This window comes from Triticum urartu, chromosome 6A (genome assembly GCF_056163025.1).
Source record: "Triticum urartu cultivar PI428250 chromosome 6A, HENAU_Tu73, whole genome shotgun sequence".
NCBI classification, from domain to species: Eukaryota; Viridiplantae; Streptophyta; class Magnoliopsida; order Poales; family Poaceae; genus Triticum; species Triticum urartu.
The window spans coordinates 577,955,244-577,979,907 of NC_141878.1; the positions used below are offsets into that span (position 1 = coordinate 577,955,244).

The 24,664-nt window shown below is 43.1% G+C and overlaps 1 protein-coding gene across 2 annotated transcripts; it reads left to right on the forward strand.

Moving 5' to 3' along the window:
* Nucleotides 1-979: 979 nt before the first annotated feature.
* Nucleotides 980-3,497, forward strand: LOC147966582 (uncharacterized). Of its 2 annotated transcripts, none has more exons than XM_087528960.1 (4): nt 980-1,263; nt 2,069-2,207; nt 2,431-2,534; nt 2,630-3,497. In XM_087528960.1, exons 2-4 carry the CDS (start codon nt 2,162-2,164, stop codon nt 2,987-2,989), a joined length of 510 nt encoding a protein of 169 aa, XP_087385086.1. In that variant the 5' UTR covers nt 980-1,263; nt 2,069-2,161; the 3' UTR covers nt 2,990-3,497. The 2 variants fall into 2 exon arrangements, with proteins under 2 accessions (XP_087385086.1, XP_087385087.1); XM_087528961.1 differs by having other exon boundaries at nt 984-1,263; nt 2,437-2,534; nt 2,630-3,408.
* Nucleotides 3,498-24,664: the final 21,167 nt, after the last annotated feature.

Here is a 24,664-nt window from a genome sequence, read left to right on the forward strand (position 1 = left end):
ACTTGCACAAAAGGGAAATGAATACCAGTGGGATTGTTCAGGAATAAAGGTTGCATTTCTTGTAGAGTTAAATACCAGTAGGATTATTTGTTAGCAAAGTTTGCTAGTCCTCATAAATATACTTCAAACACTTCAAGTCTCAACTGTTGTTGCATACATCGAGATATGTAAAGATTTTCCTTTCAGAACTATATTCCTGGAGTTAAATTTTGTTTTGGTTCTTTAGCATCCAGTGGTTGGAGAGGAGTAAGAATCAACAAATAAAATGGCACATAATTAGCACAAAAGACAGACCCGGTGCTAGAAGCCCCCACTGGGGAAAGATTATACTACGAGGCAAGCCTTACCCTTGCACATTGCAACGCAGAGAGGCCACGTCGAACCCAGGACTTCTTGGCACAAGTGGGGAGTACTTCACCACTCACCATTGCGCCAGGCCTGTCCTTGCAACTAATCAGGCTAAAGCAGAAATTAATTAGTCAAATGGCCAACTATTTGACTAAAATAGAAATCTGATTCAGGCCAACACCTGATTTCTTTTTGACGGAGAACACATGAAGTTATGATCTCAAAGAAGAAAAACACAGGGAAATGAAAAATCCTGTGAACATTGTACGTATTACATACAAGTATATATCAAACGTTCACGGCAAATATATGTATAGTTGTTTCTATTTGCGTTTTTCTATATATGTGGAAAGGCTGAAGCGTGTGCCTATTTCAAATAATATATGTCTGACATTACTTTGCTGAATTAGGTCAAACTTCCAGCACAGATTTTATTAATTACCTTCGCTTAAACAGAGGTAAGGATGTGTGATACAATTACAGATGGTTAAAATCAAAACAAGAGGCTGTAAACTAAGAGCCTGCCAGACTTCCTACCTAAATGTCTCCTATTTTTTCTGAGCTGGCCGTTCCCACCATTTGCGCTCCAGACTAGTTAAACAGAACCAGGGCCTCTCAATCTGGTACGTGTTGAAACGAACAGCAACCAAGGGAAACCTAGACCCAAAAATAGTGGGCTATTAATAGATTAAGGCAACAAACTTGCAGCCCTTCCATTTCCCCCAACTAGGAAGAGAATCTAGTCTTCTTGCTTCTCTTGGAGCTTGGGAGAGGATTGAAATTTTTCGCCAATTTGCGCCAGATCATGCTAGAATAGGAGAGCAAGACAATTGTCGTGACCACGGTGGAGATGTCACCAAGAAGCTGAAATTCTGTTGATTGGCCTTGGTTGCTCCATTAATATTGGTTCCTAAGGTATGTGGGGTTGATTTCATTGGATGGTGGTTATTTTGTCTGAATCTACTTGTGCGTGGCAGACAGATTGAAACACAATATCAAAAGAATGGACAAATTGTTTCAATCTGTTCATTCTGGTAATTCATCTTTTGTGCTCTACACATTATCGGGTTCGATCCTATATGGAATGTAGAGATAATCTCACCCAAAACTGATAGCAAATCCATGAGCCCCTGATGCATGGCAGCGCCAATTAACAACACTATATTCTGAAGAAAACTTTCAGATGGGCTGTTTTCAGAAGTTATTTCTATTCATTTTTGTTTGGTAGTTTAAAGGATCGCATCACATTTCATTGTTTGCACCTACAAACCTCTGGATGATGACATTGGGTCTATTCATCTACAAACAATATATTCTGAAGAAAACTTTCAGATGGGCTGTTTTCAGAAGTCATTCATTCATTTTTGTTTGGTAGTTTAAAGGAAAAGGTGTGACAGCTCCCTGGTGCAGGGGCACCCTCATGAACAGTAACTTCAAAACAATATGAAAAAAAATCGAAAAAATCTGAAATTTTGGGGGATCAAATATGATCAAACTTTTGATGTTCTTGAGGGTGCCCCTGCACCCGGGAGCTGAAAGTTCAGTCTCTAGTTTAAAGGATCGCATCACATTTCATTGTTTGCACAAACAAACCTCTGGATGATGACATTGGGTTTATTCATCTACAAACAAAGTAAATGTGGGATCGTTGATTCTTCCTTTTGATTTGCACAATAAACTTTCATCTGTTAACGCCTTAATAATTATATTTCTTATGAAGGCTTAGATCAAGAGGTGGAAGGCGCAAAAGACTTAAGTGGTGGATTCCTCACAGGGTGCCGCGGGCGGTCAGCCGCCTGTGGAACCAGTTAAGATGAAGGGCCTTCTCAAGGGCCTCCGATACATCTCGCAAATATTCGGTACGCGCCAAGCACCCACTAAACCAGCCACAATTCTACAGTCAAATCCCCTAAATTCTAACCAGCCACAATGAATTAACCACCAAAACAATATTCACATCAAGCATCATGAACATGCATAGAATTCAACCAGAAGATGAAAAGCTGCCAAGTTAAAAAAAATTGTGAAACAAAATGCAGTAGGATGGTGTTGTAAAGTCTGTTGTTGTGTGCGTGCGGGTAGTTGCAGACCCCAAGGAGCCGGAGATCCAGATCGGCGCCCCGACGGACGTGAAGCACGTCGCGCACATCGGCTGGGACAACAACTCCGTCGCCAACCCCGCCTGGGTAAGCGCGCGCGCGGGCGCCATTTCCATTTCCAACGTGAATCTCCAATTCTCTCCATCGTGACGCACGGTTCCGGCCGGCCGATTTGGTTGCAGATGAACGAGTTCAAGTCGCAGCAGGGAGCGTCGGGGAGCGGCGGGTCAGAGGGCGCGGTGGCGGGGGCGGAGCAGCCCGGAGGAGGAGGAGGAGGGGTGGGCAAGGCGGAGCAGCCGGAGGCGAAGCCTCGGCGGACGAGAGGGAAGGGGTCGGGGAGCGGCGAGGGGAAGCGGGAAGGGCGGCGGACGGCGAAGGCGGAGGCCTCGGCGGAGGGCGGAGAGGGGGAGGCGGCGGCGCCGAAGCCACGGCGGAGGAAGCCCAAGACGTCCGGGGGCGGCTCGGGGTCAGGGAGCCGGTCCAAGCCGGGATCGGGGGGAGCCGCGTCGGAGTCGTCCGCCGCGGAGGCGGAGGAGGGGTGAAGTGCGCCGCCTCGCCTCGCCGCGCCGCGCGCTGCTCGCTGGTACATACGGGGAGAAGCCTTTGTTTTTTTGAATTTGAACTTGGTTTTCGTTGGGCCTCTGGAAGAAAGAGCACAGGGCTTGCCGCGAGGCCTCGAGAGAGATATGGGCCTTTTTTGCTTGTTTTTTCTTTTCTTTATAACGCTGCGTTGTTTGTTTCGGGCCGGTGTTTGGAACCGACTGCTTTTAGAAGATGATTTATGGTGGTGTAATGTGTGTGTGTAGATGTGGAAATGGGCCATCTGTAACGTGTGCTTAGCGTGTGTTATTATCCTTTATTACTAATCTGAGATGGAGATATATTACTAATTGGATCGGAGCTTAGATGGTAGAATCAGAGCTTAACATGTGCTTAGCGTGTCTATAACTCCCTTACTGCGAGGTGCATTTTGCGCTCACGTACAACACACGACAAATGGGCCGGCCCGACAAATGTACGTGTGCGGCAGCGTCCCACACATTGTTGTCAGAATCGCGATTCTGTTATACGAGTCTACGACTTTACGATCCAAACTTATCCCTCTGATTCTATGATTCTGGTTCTCAGAATCTATGTTTGTACGATTATGATAGTGAAGATTCTACAATTTGCGATCCTACCATCTAAGCTCCGATCCGATTCAAATCGCAATTCTGACAACCTCACATCTACGCTTAATTTACACAAGCATGTGTGTCTAGTGTTGTTCGCTTCATAAGGTCGTTGTTTATATGAGAAGTGTTTGGATGGTTAAGAAGGCAGTGATATACTTCCAGCCCATCAGGAATCAAACCCTAGGTTTGACGCTTTGATATCTCATAAAGGCAGGCTATCACTCAGTGGGGGTAACGTTTCCGTCAATAGTAAGGCGCTAGTAGGCTCAGTTTTTTGGAAGTGCTCATCATGATAGAATGTATGTGCGTGCATTCATAGAGGCGATTATATGCATATAGTTTATGAGCATATGTGCCTGCTCTGTATATCTACAAAAATTATGCAAACATACGTTTTTATTTCATTTTCAGACGTCACATATTTTAACAATTTTTTTCATGAAATGTAAAAAAATATTCACATAATTTTGTAAAAAAATATTCGTACACTTCAATTTTTTTATTAATGTCATTTAAAAAGATTTGTTAATTTAAACATATATTCATGAAATTTCTAGAAAAATTATGAAATGAAATAAACTTGTTCTCGCAATTTCAGATAGATGGACATAACACAAAATACATATTCATGCCATTTTTTTAAAATGCTCTAATTTCTAACACTTGACAAATATTTTCATGTTAAAAAAATGTTCATGAATTTTTTGAAAAAAAGGTTTAACATGTGTTTAAAAATGTTTAGTGTGCATTTTACAAATGTTCAGCACATATTTGCATAATGTTCAACATGCATTACTACACAACGAGGCTATTTAAGCCCCCAATAGCACAAAACAACAAGCATGTGTGATGACATCATCAAACATAGTACAAATCAAACCTTGTGTCCAAAAAATTAAACGTGTGATCAACGGTCCATCACGCGTAACCCAAAAAAGTAAACTAAGTGCGATAGTATGCACAAAATTCAATAATAATGTGTGTGATGTTGAATCCATCACACACGATTCGCTGGAAATGAGCGTGTCCGGATGATAACACACTGTACTCCAAATCCAAATGTCTACGATTACCTAATTCATCGCACACATTTGGAATACTAGCACCGTGTGCTATTCCGAGCACGCAGATTATAATTAGCAACATTGTATACATTGCATCAACTTGTATCATGTCCGATATAGTTCACACGATTAGAAAAAAGGTCGCGTGTGATATTTGAGCTTTCACACACGATTTGCTACGCATAAAACATGTGTACATGTGTCGTCGTTCTTTGTCGCAATAAAAAAACAATGTGTGTGCCTAGTGCATAACACACGTTGGCATCCCCTTCTCCTGTACTCCACCGTATTTAGTGTTTCCAGTGTTGCAACCATATATAACGCGTAGTATTACGGAGTGCGCCATGTCCACATGAGTACAAATGGGTTGTGAGGTGTAAGATGGGGATGGTCAGACCATGTATGCAGATAGCACTCGAGTTGTCTTGAAATTCCGGCAGAATCGTTCTGAGCTCAGAGCATGAAGCATCGAAAGATGAACAAGAGTGAAAGTCCAACTAATCCCTAGATGGCTTTTGTAATTAATATATGTCACTGAACTAATGCCTACTCAAAGATAGATTCCAGGAAAGTTCAATGTTGGCATGGGAAAGATATGTGGATGTGGACCTCTCAAAATGCTAAGGAAGCACATAGGCAAAAACTTGAAGACTCTTCATTTTTGTTTGAGTTATCCAAGATCACATTGAGTCCGTAATAAAGGCAATACTATTAAAATGGGATAAGGTTTTGATCACGACTCAATTGCTCAAAGTGCTTGAAGATATTGCTCCAAGACCCTCAGTCACTTTTCCACATTCTAATATGTCAAAACCCTAAATTTCAAACTCGATCACACCGAAACCTTCACATCTGTATGTTGGGGAACGCAGTAATTTCAAAAAGATTCCTACGCACACGCAAGATCCATCTAGGAGATGCATAGCAACGAGAGGGGTAGAGTATGTCTACGTACCCTCGTAGACCGAAAGCGGAAGCGTTATGAAACGCGGTTGATGTAGTCGAACGTCTTCACGATCCAACCGATCAAGTACCGAATGCACGACACCTCCGCGATCTGCACACATTCAGCTCGGTGACGTCCCTCGTACTCTTGATCCAGTTGAGGCCGAGGGAGAGTTTCATCAGCACGATGGCGTGATGACGGTGATGATGAAGTTACCGACGCAGAGCTTCGCCTAAGCACTACAATGATATGACCGAGGTGGAATTCTGTGGAAGGGGGGGGGGCACCGCACACGCTAAACAATCAACTTGTGTGTCTATGGGCTGCCCCCTCCCCCGTATATAATGGAGTGGAGGAGGGGAGGGCCGGCCCTCATAGGGCGCGCCCAAGGGGGGAGTCCTACTCCCAGTAGGAGTAGGTTTCCCCCTTCCTAGTAGGAGTAGGAGAAGAAGGAAGAGGGAGAGAGAGGGAAGGAAAGGGGGGGGCACCCAATTCGGATTGGGCTTGGGGGGGGGGGGCGCCCTCCACCTGGCCGCCTCCTCCTCTCTCCCACTAAGGCCCAATAAGGCCCATTGACTCCGGGGGGGGGGGGGGGGGGGGTTCCGGTAACCCCTCGATACCCCGGTAAATGCCCGAACTCACCCGGAACCATTCCGATGTCCAAACATAGCCTTTCAATATATCGATCTTTATGTCTCGACCATTTCGAGACTCCTCGTCATGTCCGTGATCACATCCGGGACTCCGAACTACCTTCGGTACATCAAAACACATAAACTCATAATACCGATCGTCATCGAACGTTAAGCGTGCGGACCCTACGGGTTCGAGAACTATGTAGACATGACCGAGACTCACTTCCGGTCAATAACCAATAGTGGAACCTGGATGCTCATATTGGTTCCTCCATATTCTACGAGGATCTTTATCGGTCAAACCGCATAACAACATACGTTGTTCCCTTTGTCATCGGTATGTTACTTGCCCGAGATTTGATCGTCGGTATCTCAATACCTAGTTCAATCTCATTACCGGCAAGTCCCTTTACTCGTTTCGTAATGCAACATCCCGCAACTAACTCATTAGTCACATTGCTTGCAAGGCTTATAGTGATGTGCATTACCGAGAGGGCCCAGAGATACCTCTCCGACAATCGGAGTGACAAATCCTAATCTCGATCTATGCCAACTCAATAAACACCATCGGAGACACCTGTAGAGCATCTTTATAGTCACCCAGTTATGTTGTGACGTTTGATAGCACACTAAGTGTTCCTCCGGTATTCGGGAGTTGCATAATCTCAGTCATAGGAACATGTATAAGTCATGGAGAAAGCAATAGCAATAAACTAAACGATCATAGTGCTAAGCTAATGGATGGGTCAAGTCAATCACATCATTCTCTAATGATGTGATCCCATTCATAAAATGAAAACTCATGTCTATGGCTAGGAAACTAACCATCTTTGATTAACGAGCTATTCAAGTAGAGGCATACTAGTGACACTCTGTTTGTCTATGTATTCACACATGTACTAAGTTTCCGGTTAATACAATTCTAGCATGAATAATAAACATTTATCATGATATAAGGAAAATGTAAATAACAACTTTATTATTGCCTCTAGGGCATATTTCCTTCAGTCTCCCACTTGCACTAGAGTCCATAATCTAGATTACATTGTAATGATTCTAACACCCATGGAGTCTTGGTGCTGATCATGTTTTGCTCGTGAGAGAGGCTTAGTCAATGGGTCTGCAACATTCAGATCCGTATGCATCTTGCAAATTTCTATGTCTCCCTCCTTGACTTGATCGCGGATGGAATTGAAGTGTCTCTTGATGTGCTTGGTTCTCTTGTGAAATCTGGATTCCTTTGCCAAGACAATTGCACCAGTATTGTCACAAGAGATTTTCATTGGACCCGATGCACTAGGTATGACACCTAGATCGGATATGAACTCCTTCATCCAGACTCCTTCATTTGCTGCTTCCGAAGCAGCTATGTACTCCGCTTCACACATAGATCCCGCCACGACGCTCTGCTTGGAACTGCACCAATTGACAGCTCCACCATTCAATAAAAACACGTATCCGGTTTGTGACTTAGAGTCATCCGGATCAGTGTCAAAGCTTGCATCGACGTAACCGTTTACGACGAGCTCTTTGTCACCTCCATAAATGAGAAACATATCCTTAGTCATTTTCAGGTATTTTAGGATATTCTTGACCGCTGTCCAGTGATCCACTCCTGGATTACTTTGGTACCTCCCCGCTAAACTGATAGCAAGGCATACATCAGGTCTGGTACACAACATTGCATACATGATAGAACCTATGGCTCAAGCATAGGGAATGACTTTCATTTTCTCTCTATCTTCTGCAGTGGTCGGGCATTGAGTCTGACTCAACTTTACACCTTGTAACAAAGGCTAGAACCCTTTCTTTGCTTGATCCATTTTGAACTTCTTCAAAACTTTACCAAGGTATGTGCTTTGTGAAAGTCCAATTAAGCGTCTTGATCTATCTCTATAGATCTTGATGCCCAATATATAAGCAGCTTCACCGAGGTCTTTCATTGAAAAATTCTTATTCAAGTATCCCTTTATGCTATTCAGAAATTTAGTATCATTTCCAATCAATAATATATCATCCACATATAATATCAGAAATGCTACAGAGCTTCCACTCACTTTCTTGTAAATACAGGCTTCTCCAAAAGTCTGTATAAAACCATATGCTTTGATCACACTATCAAAGTGTATATTCCAACTCCGAGAGGCTTGCACCAGTCCATAAATGGATCGCTGGAGCTTGCACACTTTGTTAGCACCTTTTGGATCGACAAAACCTTCTGGTTGCATCATATATAACTCTTCTTTAAGATATCCATTAAGGAATACAGTTTTGACATCCGTTTGCCCCCGGGTCTACTTTAATCATATTACAAAAACTAAAAATACTTTGCTGCAATTTATTTACTTTTATTTTACTTCTCAATTTATCCATCTACCTATACAAGATTTGATCCTAGCAAGTAACGAGTTCAAGGGGATTGACAATCCTCTTGCCCGCATTGGGTGCAAGTATTTGCTTTTATGTGTGCAGGTGTTGAAGACGGGAATTTGCGTGGTTCTCCTATTGGTTCGATAACCTGCTTGGTTCTCACTGAGGGAAATACTTATCTCTACTATACTGCATCTCCCCTCCTCTTCGGGGAAAATCCCAACACAGCTCACAAGTAGTAGATGGTAACAACGACCCGATGTTTACCCAATTTTGGGCTCTTTGAGGAGAAAACACCCTACGTCCTACTTGCATGTATTGCTTTGGTTTGGAGTACAAAGTACATATGATCTACGTTGAGATTATTTTGTTGTTTTCTACAAGCCATACCCCTCGGCTTATATAGATACATGATGGTGGGGGGGGGGGCTAGGGTTAAAACATCCTAATGGGTTACGGAGGAGGAAATCGAGTCATCAACGAATCCAACATCTTGGAGTACATGAAAAGTCTTCGGGAGCCTTCTGTTTATATGTCATATGCCCCAAAAGTGGCCCACTCTCGAACAGACATGAGGGTCCTAGGCCCGGCCCACCAGGTGGGAGACGATGTGGCGAAGGACCCCTGGTTGGAACACCATCAGTAGCCCCTGAACCGGTCTTCAAGTCTGGATGCTCCTCGGTTCATCCGAGTTGCTCTTTGTCTTTGGTCGTCGATCTTGAAAACTGGTTCAATGAATCTGTCTTCTGTAGCCAAGTATTGATTGTCGGATTACATATAAGGTGTTTAAAATCACCTTGGCTCATGACAGGTCATCAGGCGTTTTCACGCTGGGCCATAGGTTGGATATGCTCCCGCGCACCTGTTGTCGGTGTCAAAACCGGCGGATCTCGGGTAGGGGGTCCCGAACTGTGCGTCTAAGGTCGATGGTAGCAGGAGACAGGGGACACGATGTTTATCCAGGTTCGGGCCCTCTCTATGGAGGTAATACCCTACGTCCTGCTTGATTGATATTGATGAATATGAGTATTACAAGAGTTGATCTACCTCGAGATCGTGATGGCTAAACCCTAGAGGTCTAGCTTGTATGGCTATGGTAATGAATATATCTCCCCCTCTGGACTAAGTCCTCCAGTCACTACTAGGGAAAAGCCTATACACAGAATCTTACCAGCAGCGCGCTTTAAAATAAGGCTCTGCTACTAACTAGCAGTAGCGCTCGTGCTCAAACCTCGCTGCTGAAATGAATGTATCAGTAGCGCGCCCACTCTAAGACGCGCTACTGCTATAATTGCCACGACGCCGCCGCGAGGCTAGTTCTACCAGCAGCGCACTTGTATGAAGAGCGCTACTGCTAGGGACCATAGTAGTAGCGCATTTACACAATAACCGCTACTGCTAAGTTTACTAAAAAATTTAGTCCCACCTCGCTTCGTGAAGAGAGTTTGTACCACCTTAAATATGTTACTTCTCAAACTTTCACAACCACTTGGTCTTCATTGAACTCTATGTGTAAAATTTGTGGCCGCAATATGAGTCCTCAGCAATTCCTAAACTGGTGAGGACTCATATTGACAAATCAGATTGTACACAAAAAGATCATTGATGATCAATGTATTTTTGATGTCTATTTTTACATGCTGACACATAGCAGTAGCGCGCTCTTTATGAAAGGCGCTACTGCTAGGTCGTTTAGCAGTAGCGCCTTTTGCTATAGCGCGCTACTGCTAAGCCATTCCATCTCCCCCACTCTCCGACCTATCCGATCCACTCACACTCACACTCACTCGATCTCCCCCTCAACCCCCCACACCAGTCCTCCCCCGTCGCCCCTCCTTCAATCTGCGCCGTCGCCACCTCCTCCTCCTTGCTGGACTCGGTACCAGCCTCCTCCTCCGTCCTCCCTCTAGCTGCCGCTGGCCGGCCCCTCCTCGCTCCGCCTACCTTCTCCGTCCTCCCTCCACTCGCTGCCGGCTGGCCCCTCCTTGCTTCGTCTTCCTCCTCCGTCCTACTCTCTTCTCCCTCCTCGAGTCGCCCCTCCTTCTCCCTCCTCCCTCCTCCATCCACAACCCCTCCTCCCTGCTACATTTTGATTTAGTAGGCTAGTTGATTTAGTTGATTTAGAACATTTTAATTTAGTTGATTTAGTATGTAGTTGATTTACTTGATTTAGAGCATCTTGATTTAGTTGATTTAGTAGGCTAGTTGATTTAGTTGATTTAGTAGGCTAGTTGATTTAGTTGATTTAGAACATTTTGATTTAGTTGATTTAGTATGCTAGTGGATTTAGTAGGCTAGTTGATTTAGTTGATTTAGTATGCACCATTTTATTGTTATTTTTCTGTACATGGATAGGTAGATGCTTTTGTTTTTTGTAATAAGTTATTTTTTGGCAAAATGTAGGTGCCAATTTAGTTAAATTTGCCACTTGTTTTTAATCAATTATCTTAGGCAATAGGGGCCAGATGAGATGAAATGTCTTGGTAGTTGGTACTCTTATTTGGTAGATATTTGTGAAAAGTTTTTTCGGCAATAGCTGCCACCGAAATGCTTTGTCCATAAAATTGCTTCTCGCGGAAGAACCAAAAATATCACATGCTACTGTTTTTCTTTCCTGTGAAGTGAATCGTTAATCCTTTGCTCATATTGCTTTAGGAAAATGGCGCCACCACCACCACCACCACTATGTCGACTGTGCAAGTCAAGGTGCACCAACAGCCTTGCAACTGGCAAGCTGTTCGGCATCTACTTCCAGCCGAGTTTTCGTCATGCGGCGGTAGAATTTAGATGAAATGTAACAACTATTTTATTTTTAGTGTTGGCATTACTGCATTGTGTCATTTTGCTTTTTTTACACAGATCGTCCTATGCAATGTGAGGTTGAAATTCAACAAGCTGACAGGAGACACTGTGACATTTGAGGCTCCTGGGGGGCCGTACACTATGGAGGTCGAGAAAGGATGCAATATGTCGCAGATTGGAGGAGATGGATGGGCCCGTTTCCTTGCCCACATGCGTCTTACTGGTGGTGAGTTGATCAGCTTCTCCTTCAGAGCAGAAAGACCCAAGCTGGTTGTCATTTATCTCAACCTGGTGGAAGATGACGAAGATGATGAAGATGACGAAGATGATGAAGATAATGAGGACCCACTCGATGAAGATGATGAGAACCCACTTCATGAAGCCATCATAGCTCAAAGAATAAGGCTGAGCGAGGAGGAGGTGTGCAACCTATGGGACATAATTCTGCCACGTGATGACTTTGTCAGGGTGCCATTCGTGACCCGCTAGACAAGTACCATGGTCGATCGGCATGAAATGGTATGTTATACGTACTGCATGTAGTAATTTGATGATATATATATGCTTTATTGTTATACTTACAAATGCAAATTATTCGATGATATGCTTAGTGAATCCGATGATATGCTTAGTGTAGAGTCCAATGATATGCTTTGTGGAATCTAGTCGATGATATGCTTTAGTGTAGAGTCTGATCACATGCTCTTATTAGTGTAGAATCCAATGAACTATTAATAGTGTATATAATCCATATATACTTATTAGTAGAATTCATGATTAGTTAGTACAAATGCGTAGTACTGTGTCTTTTGATAGTGTAGAAATCTAGACTTAATAGAAATATATTTGCAAGAGTATGTGCGAGGCTATTTATTAATTGATATGTTTTTCTTATTCAAAAATTGCCAAAGAACCTATCTGTGAGTTGTGGTATCGAGCCTGATGAAGAAGGCTCAGCTGGACTACGCCTTACCGCAAGGGGCTCCATCACCACCTGTACTTACCGCATGGACACAGACGGTCGCACACACTTAAACTCGGTTGGGTGGAAGAGATTCCTCGTTGGCAAGAATCTTCGTGTTGGACAAGCCATCCTAATTACTATCAGGAACACCCACCGCCCAGGCTTGAGGATGATGATCGTCGTCGATATCATCTAGAACTACATGTGTGTGTGGCTATATCATCTAGAACTACATATGATGATCGTCGTCGATATCATGTAGAACTACATATGATGATCGTCGTCGATATTATCTAGAACTACATATGATGATCGTCGTCGATATCACCTTGTACTGCTTCAGGATGCATGTTGAGTATATATGAAATTATTATCTAGTACTCCCTCGGTTCCAAATTACTCGTCGTGGTTTTAGTTCAAATTTGAACTAAAACCACGACGAGTAATTTGGAACCGAGGGAGTACTACCTAGTACCTATAATGCTTTATGAAATTGATATCTAGTAGTACCTAGTATCTGGAAATTGCTGTTTATTGAAGCTGAAATGGGGTAGGAAGCCGGGGGGAAATGATGAAAGATATAGCAGTAGCGCGGGGCAAGGAAATCGCTACAGCTAATTAATAGTAGCGCATTCCGAAAACGCGCTGCTGATACAGTCCAGAGTAGTAGCGCGCGTACAGACCGCGCTACTACTAACTGTTAGCTGTAGCGCCTTATTGGTAGCGCGGCTGCCCGCGCTGCTAATAGCCCCAAAACCCGCGCTACTACTAGGGTTTTCCCTAGTAGTGGGTTTATATAGACACCGGGAGGATCTAGGGTTACACAAGGTCAGTTACAAAGAAAGGAATCAACATATTTGGTCGCCAAGATTGCCTTCCACACCAAGGAGAGTCCTGCTACCTCTTGAGCATTGCGTTGGTTTTCCCCGAAGAGGAAGGGATGATGCAGCAAAGTAGCGTAAGTATTTCCCTCAGTTTTTGAGAACCAAGGTATCAATCCAGTAGGAGGCTACGCGCGAGTCCCTCGTACCTGCACAAAACAAATAAATCCTTACAACCAACGTGAATAGGGGTTGTCAATCCCTACACGGCCACTTACGAGAGTGAGATCTGATAGATATGATACGACAATATTTTTGGTATTTTTGTGATAAAGATGCAAAGTAAAGTAAAGGCAAAGTAAAAAGCAAAGGAAATAACTAAGTAGTAGGAGATCAATATGATAAAGATAGACCCGGGGGCCATAGGTTTCACTACTGGCTTCTCTCGAGAGCATAAGTATTCTACGGTGGGTGAACAAATTACTATTGAGCAATTGACATAATTGAGCATAGTTATGGGAATATCTAGGTATGATCATGTATATATGCATCACGTCCTAGACAAGTAGACCGACTCCTGCCTGCATCTACTACTATTACTCCACTCATCGACCGCTATCCAACATGCATCTAGAGTATTAAGTTAAAAACAGAGTAACGCCTTAAGCAAGATGACATGATGTAGAGAGATAGACTCATGCAATATGATGAAAACCCCATCTTGTTATCCTCGATGGAAACAATACAATACGTGCCTTGCTGCCCCTACTGTCACTGGGAAAGGACACCGCAAGATTGAACCCAAAGCTAAGCACTTCTCCCATTGCAAGAAAGATCAATCTAGTAGGCCAATCCAAACTGATAATTCGAAGAGACTTGCAAAGATAACCAATCATACATAAAAGAATTCAGAGAATATTCAAATATTATTCATAGATAGACTTGATCATAAACCCACAATTCATCGGTCTCAACAAACACACCGCAAAAAGAAGATTACATCGAATAGTTCTCCACAAGAGAGGGGGAGAACATTGTATTGAGATCCAAAAAGAGAGAAGAAGCCATCTAGCTAATAACTATGGTCCCGTAGGTCTGAGGTAAACTACTCACACTTCATCGGAGAGGCTATGGTGTTGATGTAGAAGCCCTCCGTGATCGATTCCCCCTCCGGCGGAGCTCCGGAACAGGCCCCAAGATGGGATCTCGTGGATACAAAAAGTTGCGACGGTGGAATTAGGTTTTTGGCTCCGTATCTAATCATTTGGGGGTACGTAGGTATATATAGGAGGAAGGAGTACGTCGATGGAGCAACAGGGGGCCCACGAGGGTGGAGGGCGCGCCTGGGGGGGGGGGTAGGCACGCCCCCTACCTAGTGGCCTCCTCTTTTGTGTCTTGACGTAGGGTCCAAGTCTGCCGGGTCTTGTTTGTTGAGAAAATCACGTTCCCGAAGGTTTCATTCCGTTTGGACTCCGTTTGGTATTCCTTTTCTTCGAAACCCTAAAACAGGCAAAAAAAATCCAACAATTCTGGGCTGGGCCTCCGGTTAATAGGTTAGTCCCAAAAATAATATAAAAGTGGATAATAAAGCCCAATAATGTCCAAAACAGTAGATAATATAGCATGGAGCAATCAAAAATTATAGATACATTGGAGACGTATCAAGTCCCATCCGGACACGGGTGTAGTCTTGGGTCTTCGTATCTCCACAGCCCATCAGTCCGGCCCATAGTTAGCAAGTCAGACGCCCGAGGACCCTTTAGTCCAGGACTCCCTCAGTAGGCCCTGAACCAGTCTTCAATGGCGAGGTGTTCGGTGCATAGATTGTCTTCGGCATTGCAAGGCGGGTTCCTCCACCAATGACCTCCAAGTAGTGTATTTGTCCTTCCATTCAATGTCTGTACCCTTCGGCTTCTGTGTATCAACAACTTCAGCTTCGACGTGTCGAGCGGATGCGAGAGGTCAGGGCGTTTTTGCACATAACGCCCCAGCCGCGCGAGGGACAACGTCTATTTAACGAGACTGGATCCTAGATCCATTCAACTATCTCGCAGAGAAAATCCCCAAAGGTTGCCAGGAAAGAACATGTCTAGCGTTCCCAGCTCCTCCTCCCGTCCCTGCGGCCCAGAGAGAGGCGAGTGGGAGAGGTGCTCCGTATCCCATGGTTAGCTGGTGAAGCTGCAAACACAGGGGTTTCTCCCCCTGCGGATCTGGTCCCTGTTCGAGTAGGGTTGGCCTCTCTTGACGACAAAACCCAGGCAGAGGATTTCCCCAATCCACCCGGGGGAACGAGTGTGTTTCGTCCCCTATTATAGATACGTTGGAGACGTATCAAGCATCCCCAAGCTTAATTCCTGCTCGTCCTCGAGTAGGTAAATGATAAAAACAAAATTTTTGATGCGGAGTGCTACTTGGCATAATTGTAATGTAATTCTTCTTAATTGTGGTATGAATATTCAGATCCAAAAGATTCAAGACAAAAGTTTAATATTGACATAAAAATAATAATACTTCAAGCATACTAATAAAGCAATTATGTCTTCTCAAAATAACATGGCCAAAGAAAGTTATCCCTACAAAATCATATAGTCTAGCTATGCTCCATCTTAACCACATAAAATATTTAAATCATGCACAACCCCGATGACAAGCCAAGCAATTGTTTCATACTTTTGACATTCTCAAAACTTTTTCAATTTTCATGCAATACATGAGCATGAGCCATGGACATAGCACTATAGGTGGAATAGAACGGTGGTTGTGGAGAAGACAAAAAGGGGAAGATAGTCTCACATCAACTAGGCGTGTCAACGAGCTATGGAGATGCCCATCAATAGATATCAATGTGAGTGAGTAGGGATTGCCATGCAACAGATGCACTAGAGCTATAAGTATATGAAAGCTCAAAAAGAAACTAAGTGGGTGTGCATCCAACTTGCTTGCTCATGAAGACCTAGGGCGATTTGAGGAAGCCCATCAGAATATACAAGCCAAGTTCTATAATGAAAAATTCCCACTAGTATATGAAAGTGATAACATGAGAGACTCTCTACTATGAAGATCATGGTGCTACTTTGAAGCACAAGTGTGGTAAAAGGATAGTAACATTGTCCCTTCTCTCTTTTTCTCTCATATTTTTTGGGCCTTTCCTATTTTTTATGGCCTCTTTTCTTTCTTTTTTTATTTTTCGTCCGGAGTCTCATCCCGACTTGTGGGAGAATCATAGTCTCCATCATCCTTTCCTCACTAGGACAATGCTCTAATAATGATGATCATCACACTTTCATTTTTCTTACAACTCAACAATTACAACTCGATACTTAGAACAAAATATGACTCTATATGAATGCCTCTGGCGGTGTACCGGGATATGCAATGACTCATGAGTGACATGTATGAAAGAATTATGAATGGTGGCTTTGCCCCAAATACTATGTCAACTACATGATCATGCTAAGCAATATGACAATGATGGAGTGTGTCATAATAAACGGAACAGTGGAAAGTTGCATGGCAATATATCTCGGAATGGCTATGGAAATGCCATAATAGGTAGGTATGGTGGCTGTTTTGAGGAAGGTATATGGTGGGTGTATAATACCGGCGAAAGGTGCGCGGTATTAGAGAGGCTAGCAAAGGTGGAAGGGTGAGAGTGCGTATAATCCATGGACTCAACATTAGTCATAAAGAACTCATATACTTATTGCAAAAATCTACAAGTTATCAAAGCAAAGTATTACGCGCATGCTCCTAGGGGGATAGATTGGTAGGAAAAGACCATCACTCATCCCCGACCGCCACTCATAAGGAAGACAATCAAAAAATAAATCATGCTCTGACTTCATCACATAACGGTTCACCATACGTGCATGCTACGGGAATCACAAACTTTAACACAAGTTCAAATTCACAATTACTCTACTAGCATAACTTTAATATCACCATCTTTATATCTCAAAACAATTATCAAGCATCAAACTTCTCATAGTATTCAACACACTCATAAGAAAGTTTTATTATTAATCTTGTATACCACGCATATTAGGATTTTAAGCAAATTACCATGCTATTTAAGACTCTCAAAATAATCTAAATGAAGCATGAGAGATCAATAGTTTCTATAAAACAAATCCACCACCGTGCTCTAAAAGATATAAGTGAAGCACTAGAGCAAAACTATATAACTCAAAAGATATAAGCAAAGCACATAGAGTATTCTAACAAATTCCAAATCATGTATGGCTCTCTCAAAAGGTGTGTAAAGAAAGGATTATTGTGGTAAACTAACAAATAAAGACTCAAATCATACAAGACGCTCCAAGCCAAACACATATCATGTGGCGAATAAAAATATAGCTCCAAGTAAAGTTACCGATGGAAGTAGACGAAAGAGGGGATGCCTTCCGGGGCATCCCCAATCTTTGGATTTTAGGTGTACTTAGATTATGTTGGGGGTGCCATGGGCATCCCCAAGCTTAGGCTCTTGCCACTCCTTGTTCCATAATCCATCAAATCTTTACCCAAAACTTGAAAACTTCACAACACAAAACTTAAAGTAGAAAATCTCGTGAGCTCCGTTAGCGAAAGAAAACAAAAGACCACTTCAAGGTACTGTAATGAACTCATTATTTATTTATATTGGTGTTCTACCTACTGTATTCCAACTTCTCTATGGTTTATAAACTATTTTACTAGCCATAGATTCATCAAAATAAGCAAACAACACACGAAAAACAGAATCTGTCAAAAACAGAACAGTCTGTAGTAATATGTAGCTAGAGCAAGATCTGGAACCCTAAAAATTCTAAAATAAATTTCTGGACGTGAGGAATTTATCTATTAATCATATTTAAAAATAATTAACTAAATATCACTTTCCAAATAAAAATGACAGCAGTTCTCGTGAGCGCTATACTTTCTGTTTTTACAGCAAGTGTAACAAGACTTTCCCCAAGTCTTCCAACGGTTCTACTTGGCACAAACACTAATTAAAAACAAAAACACAACCAAAACAGAGGCTAGATAAATTATTTATTACTAAACAGGAGAAAAAATAAAGGAATAGAAATAAAATTGGGTTGCCTCCCAACAAGCGCTATTGTTTAACTCCCCTAGCTAGGCATAACAAGCAAGGATAGATCTAGGTATTGCCATCTTTGGTAGGCAATCCATAAGTGGCTCTCATAATAGATTCATAAGTTAATTTAATTTTATTTATAGGAAAGTGTTCCATTCCTTTCCTTAATGGAAATTGGAATCTAATATTTCCTTCCTTCATATCAATAATTGCACCAATCGTTCTAAGGAAAGGTCTACCAAGAATAATAGGACATGAAGGATTGCAATCTATGTCAAGAACAATAAAATCTACAGGTACATAATTCCTATTTGCAACAATAAGAACATCATTAATTCTCCCCATAGGTTTCTTAATAGTGGAATCCGCAAGGTGCAAGTTTAAAGAGCAATCATCAAAATCACGGAAACCTAACAAATCACACAAAGTCTTTGGAATCGTGGAAACACTAGCACCCAAATCACATAAAGCATAGCATTCATGATCTTTAATTTTAATTTTAATAGTTGGTTCCCACTCATCATAAAGCTTCCTAGGGATAGAAACTTCCAATTCAAGTTTTTCTTCATAAGGTTGCATCAAGGCATCAACGATATGTTTAGTAAACGCTTTATTTTGACTGTAAGCATGAGGAGAATTTATCACGGATTGTAACAAGGAAATACAATCAATCAAAGAGAAATTTTCATATTTAAATTCCTTGAAATCCATAATAATGGGTTTAGCAACATCTAGGGTTTTAATTTCTTCGATCCCACTTTTATCAATTTTAGCATCAAGATCAAAAAATTCTGAATTCTTGGAACGCCTTCTAGGTAAAGGTGAATCATATTCAGTCCCATCATTATCAAGATTCATATTGCAAAACAAAGATTTAATAGGGGACACATCAATAACTTTTAGATCTTCATCTTTATTTTCATAGGAACTTGAAGAACACGCTCTTATAAAGGCATCTTTCTTAGCACACATCCTAGTGGGTCTTTCTTTGCACTCATCAATGGAAATTCTCATGGCTTTGAGAGACTCATTGATATCATGCTTAGGTGGAATAAATCTAAGTTTCAAAGAATCAACATCAAGAGTAATTCTATCAACGTTCCTAGCCAAATCATCAATCTTAAGCAATTTTTCTTCAATCAAAGCATTGAAATTCTTTTGCAAAGTAATAAATTCTCTAATATTAGATTCAAAATCAGAGGGCATTTTATTATAATTTCCATAAGAATTGTTGTAGGAATTACCATAATTATTAGAGGGATTACTAGGATAAGGCCTAGGGTTGAAATTTCCTCTATACGCGTTGTTACCAAAATTGTTCCTACCAACAAAATTAACATCCATAGATTCATTATTATTCTCAATCAAAGTAGACAAGGGCATATCATTATGATCAGAAGAAACACTCTTATTAGCAAATAATTTCATAAGTTCATCCATCTTTCCACTCAAAACATTAATTTCTTCTATCGCATGCACCTTTTTATTAGTAGATCTTTCAGTATGCCATTGAGAATAATTAACCATAATATTATCTAGGAGTTTAGTAGCTTCTCCTAAAGTGATTTCCATAAAAGTGCCTCCCGCGGCCGAATCTAAAAGATTTCTAGAAGCAAAATTCAACCCGACATAAATTTTTTGTATAATCATCCATAAATTCAAACCATGAGTAGGGCAATTACGTATCATTAGTTTCATTCTCTCCGAAGCTTGTGCAACATGTTCATGATCAAGTTGCTTAAAATTCATAATATCATTTCTAAGAGAGATGATCTTAGCAGGAGGAAAATACTTAGAGATAAAAGCATCTTTGCACTTATTCCATGAATCAATACTATTTTAAGGCAAAGACGAAAACCAAGCTTTAGCATGATCTCTAAGCGAAAAAGGAAATAGCTTCAATTTAACAATATCATTATCCACATCTTTCTTCTTTTGCATATCACACAAATCAACGAAGCTATTCAGATGGGTAGCGGCATCTTCACTAGGAAGGCCGGAAAACGGATCTTTCATGACAAGATTCAGTAAAGCACTATTAATTTCACAAGATTCAGCATCGGTAAGAGGAGCAATCGGAGTGCTAGTAAAATCATTGTTGTTGGTATTGGTGAAGTCACACAATTTAGTATTATCTTGAGCCATCGTGACAAGCAAGCAACTAACACACAAGCAAACAAAAAGCAAGTGGGCAAAAAAAGGCAAATAGAGAAAGAGAGGGAGGATAGAGAGAGAGGGCGAATAAAACGGCAATGGTGAAGTGGGGGAGAGGAAAACGAGAGGCAAATTGCAAATAATGTAATGCGGGAGATAAGGGTATGTGATGGGTATTTGGTATGTTGACTTTTGCGTAGACCTCCCCGGCAACGGCGCCAGAAATCCTTCTTGCTACCTCTTGAGCACTGCGTTAGTTTTCCCCGAAGAGGAAGGGATGATGCAGCAAAGTAGCGTAAGTATTTCCCTCAGTTTTTGAGAACCAAGGTATCAATCCAGTAGGAGGCTACGCGCGAGTCCCTCATACCTGCACAAAACAAATAAATCCTTGCAACCAACGTGAATAGGGGTTGTCAATCCCTACACGGCCACTTACGAGAGTGAGATCTGATAGATATGATACGACAATATTTTTGGTATTTTTGTGATAAAGATGCAAAGTAAAGTAAAGGCAAAGTAAAAAGCAAAGGAAATAACTAAGTAGTAGGAGATCAATATGATAAAGATAGACCCGGGGGCCATAGGTTTCACTACTGGCTTCTCTCGAGAGCATAAGTATTCTACGGTGGGTGAACAAATTACTATTGAGCAATTGACAGAATTGAGCATAGTTATGGGAATATCTAGGTATGATCATGTATATATGCATCACGTCCTAGACAAGTAGACCGACTCCTGCCTGCATCTACTACTATTACTCCACTCATCGACCGCTATCCAACATGCATCTAGAGTATTAAGTTAAAAACAGAGTAACGCCTTAAGAAAGATGACATGATGTAGAGAGATAGACTCATGCAATATGATGAAAACCCCATCTTGTTATCCTCGATGGAAACAATACAATACGTGCCTTGCTGCCCCTACTGTCACTGGGAAAGGACACCGCAAGATTGAACCCAAAGCTAAGCACTTCTCCCATTGCAAGAAAGATCAATCTAGTAGGCCAAACCAAACTGATAATTCGAAGAGACTTGCAAAGATAACCAATCATACATAAAAGAATTCAGAGAATATTCAAATATTATTCATAGATAGACTTGATCATAAACCCACAATTCATCGGTCTCAACAAACACACCGCAAAAAGAAGATTACATCGAATAGTTCTCCACAAGAGAGGGGGAGAACATTGTATTGAGATCCAAAAAGAGAGAAGAAGCCATCTAGCTAATAACTATGGTCCCGTAGGTCTGAGGTAAACTACTCACACTTCATCGGAGAGGCTATGGTGTTGATGTAGAAGCCCTCCGTGATCGATTCCCCCTCCGGCGGAGCTCCGGAACAGGCCCCAAGATGGGATCTCGTGGATACAGAAAGTTGCGACGGTGGAATTAGGTTTTTGGCTCCGTATCTAATCATTTGGGGGTACGTAGGTATATATAGGAGGAAGGAGTACGTCGATGGAGCAACAGGGGGCCCACGAGGGTGGAGGGCGCGCCTGGGGGGGGGGGGTAGGCGCGCCCCCTACCTCGTGGCCTCCTCTTTTGTGTCTTGACGTAGGGTCCAAGTCTCCCGGGTCTTGTTTGTTGAGAAAATCACGTTCCCGAAGGTTTCATTCCGTTTGGACTCCATTTGGTATTCCTTTTCTTCGAAACCCTAAAACAGGCAAAAAACAGCAATTCTGGGCTGGGCCTCCGGTTAATAGGTTAGTCCCAAAAATAATATAAAAGTGGATAATAAAGCCCAATAATGTCCAAAATAGTAGATAATATAGCATGGAGCAATCAAAAATTATAGATACGTTGGAGACGTATCAAGTCCCATCTGGACACGGGTGCAGTCTTGGGTCTTCGTATCATCACAGCCCATCAGTCCGGCCCATAGTTAACAAGTCAGACGTCCGAGGACCCCTTAGTCCAGGACTCCCTCAGTAGGCCCCGAACCAGTCTTCAATGGCGAGGTGTTCGGTGCATAGATTGTCTTCGGCATTGCAAGGCGGGTTCCTCCACCAATGACCTCCAAGTAGTGTATTTGGCCTTCCATTCAATGTCTGTACCCTTCGGCTTCTATGTATCAACAACTTCAGCTTCCACGTGTCGAGCGGATGCAAGAGGTCAGGGCGTTTTTGCACATAACGCCCCGGCCGTGCGAGGGACAACGTCTATTTAATGAGACTGGATCCTAGATCCATTCAACTATCTCGCAGAGAAAATCCCCAAAGGTTGCCAAGAAAGAACATGTCTAGCGTTCCCAGCTCCTCCTCCCGTCCCTGCGGCCCAGAGAGAGGCGAGTGGGAGAGGTGCTCCGTATCCCATGGTCAGCTGGTGAAGCTGCAAATGCAGGGGTTTCTCCTCCCTGCGGATCTGGTCCCTGTTCGAGTAGGGTTGGCCTCTCTTGACGGCAAAACCCAGGCAGAGGATTTCCCCAATACATATCCGGGGGAACGAGTGTGTTTCGTCCCCTATCTGCTAAGGGGCGTAGTATTTCCAATTCATCCATTCCTCCGAGGACTTCTGGAATATTATGGCCTCCAGCTGCATAACTTTACTCCAGCCTCCATCCTACACATTGCGGGTTATGTCGCTTTATGCGAACTATTCCTGGGTTGTGAGGCCCATTTTGAACTGTGGAGAAAGTTATTCTGCCTTGTCCCGTGTAACCATGAGGGATCGATATTTGAAGTGGACGAAGCCGAAATATGGTGCATTGCCGAGACCGGATACCTATCCGGCACGCCGAAGAAGGTATCTGAAGAGTGGACTTCCGAGTGGTTCTACATCGAGGACATCGTACTCCCAGACCCAGCCCGGAGGGATCTTCCCGAGTTCACAAGTGTCCCCTTGAAGAAACATCACAGGTGGAGCCCTCGGAGCCTCGAGGAGGAAGATAGTGCAGAGGTTCGCCAACTCTTGAGCAAGATAAGGACGCTTGCCTAGTCCGGATACACGATGGTTGAAGTAATGGCGACCTCCATAGTGCGGGGGGTCCAGCCACTCCAATACAGAGGACTTCCCATGTGGCACTATAATGGGGAAGATGACGCCACCCGCTGCGGCAGGAAGGGTCCAGACACCCCTGCCGCCCTGGCCAAAATATTGGCCGAACTGTTCAAAGGGGAGGAAGAGGAGTCCCTGCGCATCAAGCACAGGGAAGGATATTCCATGTATAGTCCTCCTAGCTGGGTAAGTTCCCAACTCTGCTCTACTCATTCTACTCCCTGAGCTATGTTCAACGAACACTAACCCATCCATTTATAACAGCACTGGCGAAAGATTTCCAAGGGGCTTTACAGCCCTGCCCCGCAGCCTGAGGGCCACAATCGGGACCTCGACCCTGGATTCGAAGAGGATCCGAATATATTCGTGGTGCTCGCGAATAGGGTGTTTTACCAAACGAGCTATGATGGCACAGAAGTGGCCATCATCGCCGATTATCCTGGTCTTCTCCCCGCTTCACACGTAAGTAGTCCGGAGATATTTCATCCGAAAAAGTTTTCTCATACTGCCTCACCCACCGCACTGTCCTGTGCTCAAAAGGGGAGGTGCTCGGCGCGTCATGCTACCCCAGGGGCATCTTCGAAGAGAGTGGCCCCACGCCGTGCAAGCCTTCAAAGAGGGAGGCAAACAAAGATACGCCCGAGCCTTCATCAAAGAGGTATGGATTTGCAAATATGCACCTTGGTAGTCACATCCAACTGTGACCTTTATGTTTATCCTGTATCAGGAAAAAAAAGTGTGCCGGACTATATCCGGGGGTCCGGCTGGTCATACTTCCCACAGCCAGGATCCAGATCCTGCCGTAAAGACGGGGGTTGATGTGGGGGTAACGCCAGACTGTCCCCCAGCCGAGGATTCAGAGGATGTATCCTTCACTAACTCGAAAGCGGAGAGCGCCATGAATCATCGACACCGCAGGGCCGTTTTACAAGACCCCAGCTTTTCAGAAGAAGCATTTAACGCCTTCAGCTCGGCTGATGCATACATCCGAGCTGCTCGAGATGGGCTTAACAGAGCCACAAGGCAACATTTAAAAGACGTGCGGGTAAGTTTACTTTGTCTGACTATGATAACCATATGCCAGTAGCCCCCGAGACTTAAAGCAGTTGGTACAACTGATTTAAGTATCGTTGTATAACCAGGTTCTTACGGAGAAGAACGACCTGTTAGCCCAAGAGCTAGAAAAGTGCCAGACGCAGCTATCTACTGC

Excerpts from the sequence above, each read along its gene's own strand:
- LOC147966582 (XM_087528960.1), top strand. The coding sequence starts at position 2,162 with ATGAAGGGCCTTCTCAAGGGCCTCCGATACATCTCGCAAATATTCG. Across the intron at positions 2,208-2,430 it reads ATACATCTCGCAAATATTCG|TTGCAGACCCCAAGGAGCCG; the intron begins GTACGCGCCAAG and ends GCGTGCGGGTAG. Across the intron at positions 2,535-2,629 it reads CCGTCGCCAACCCCGCCTGG|ATGAACGAGTTCAAGTCGCA; the intron begins GTAAGCGCGCGC and ends ATTTGGTTGCAG.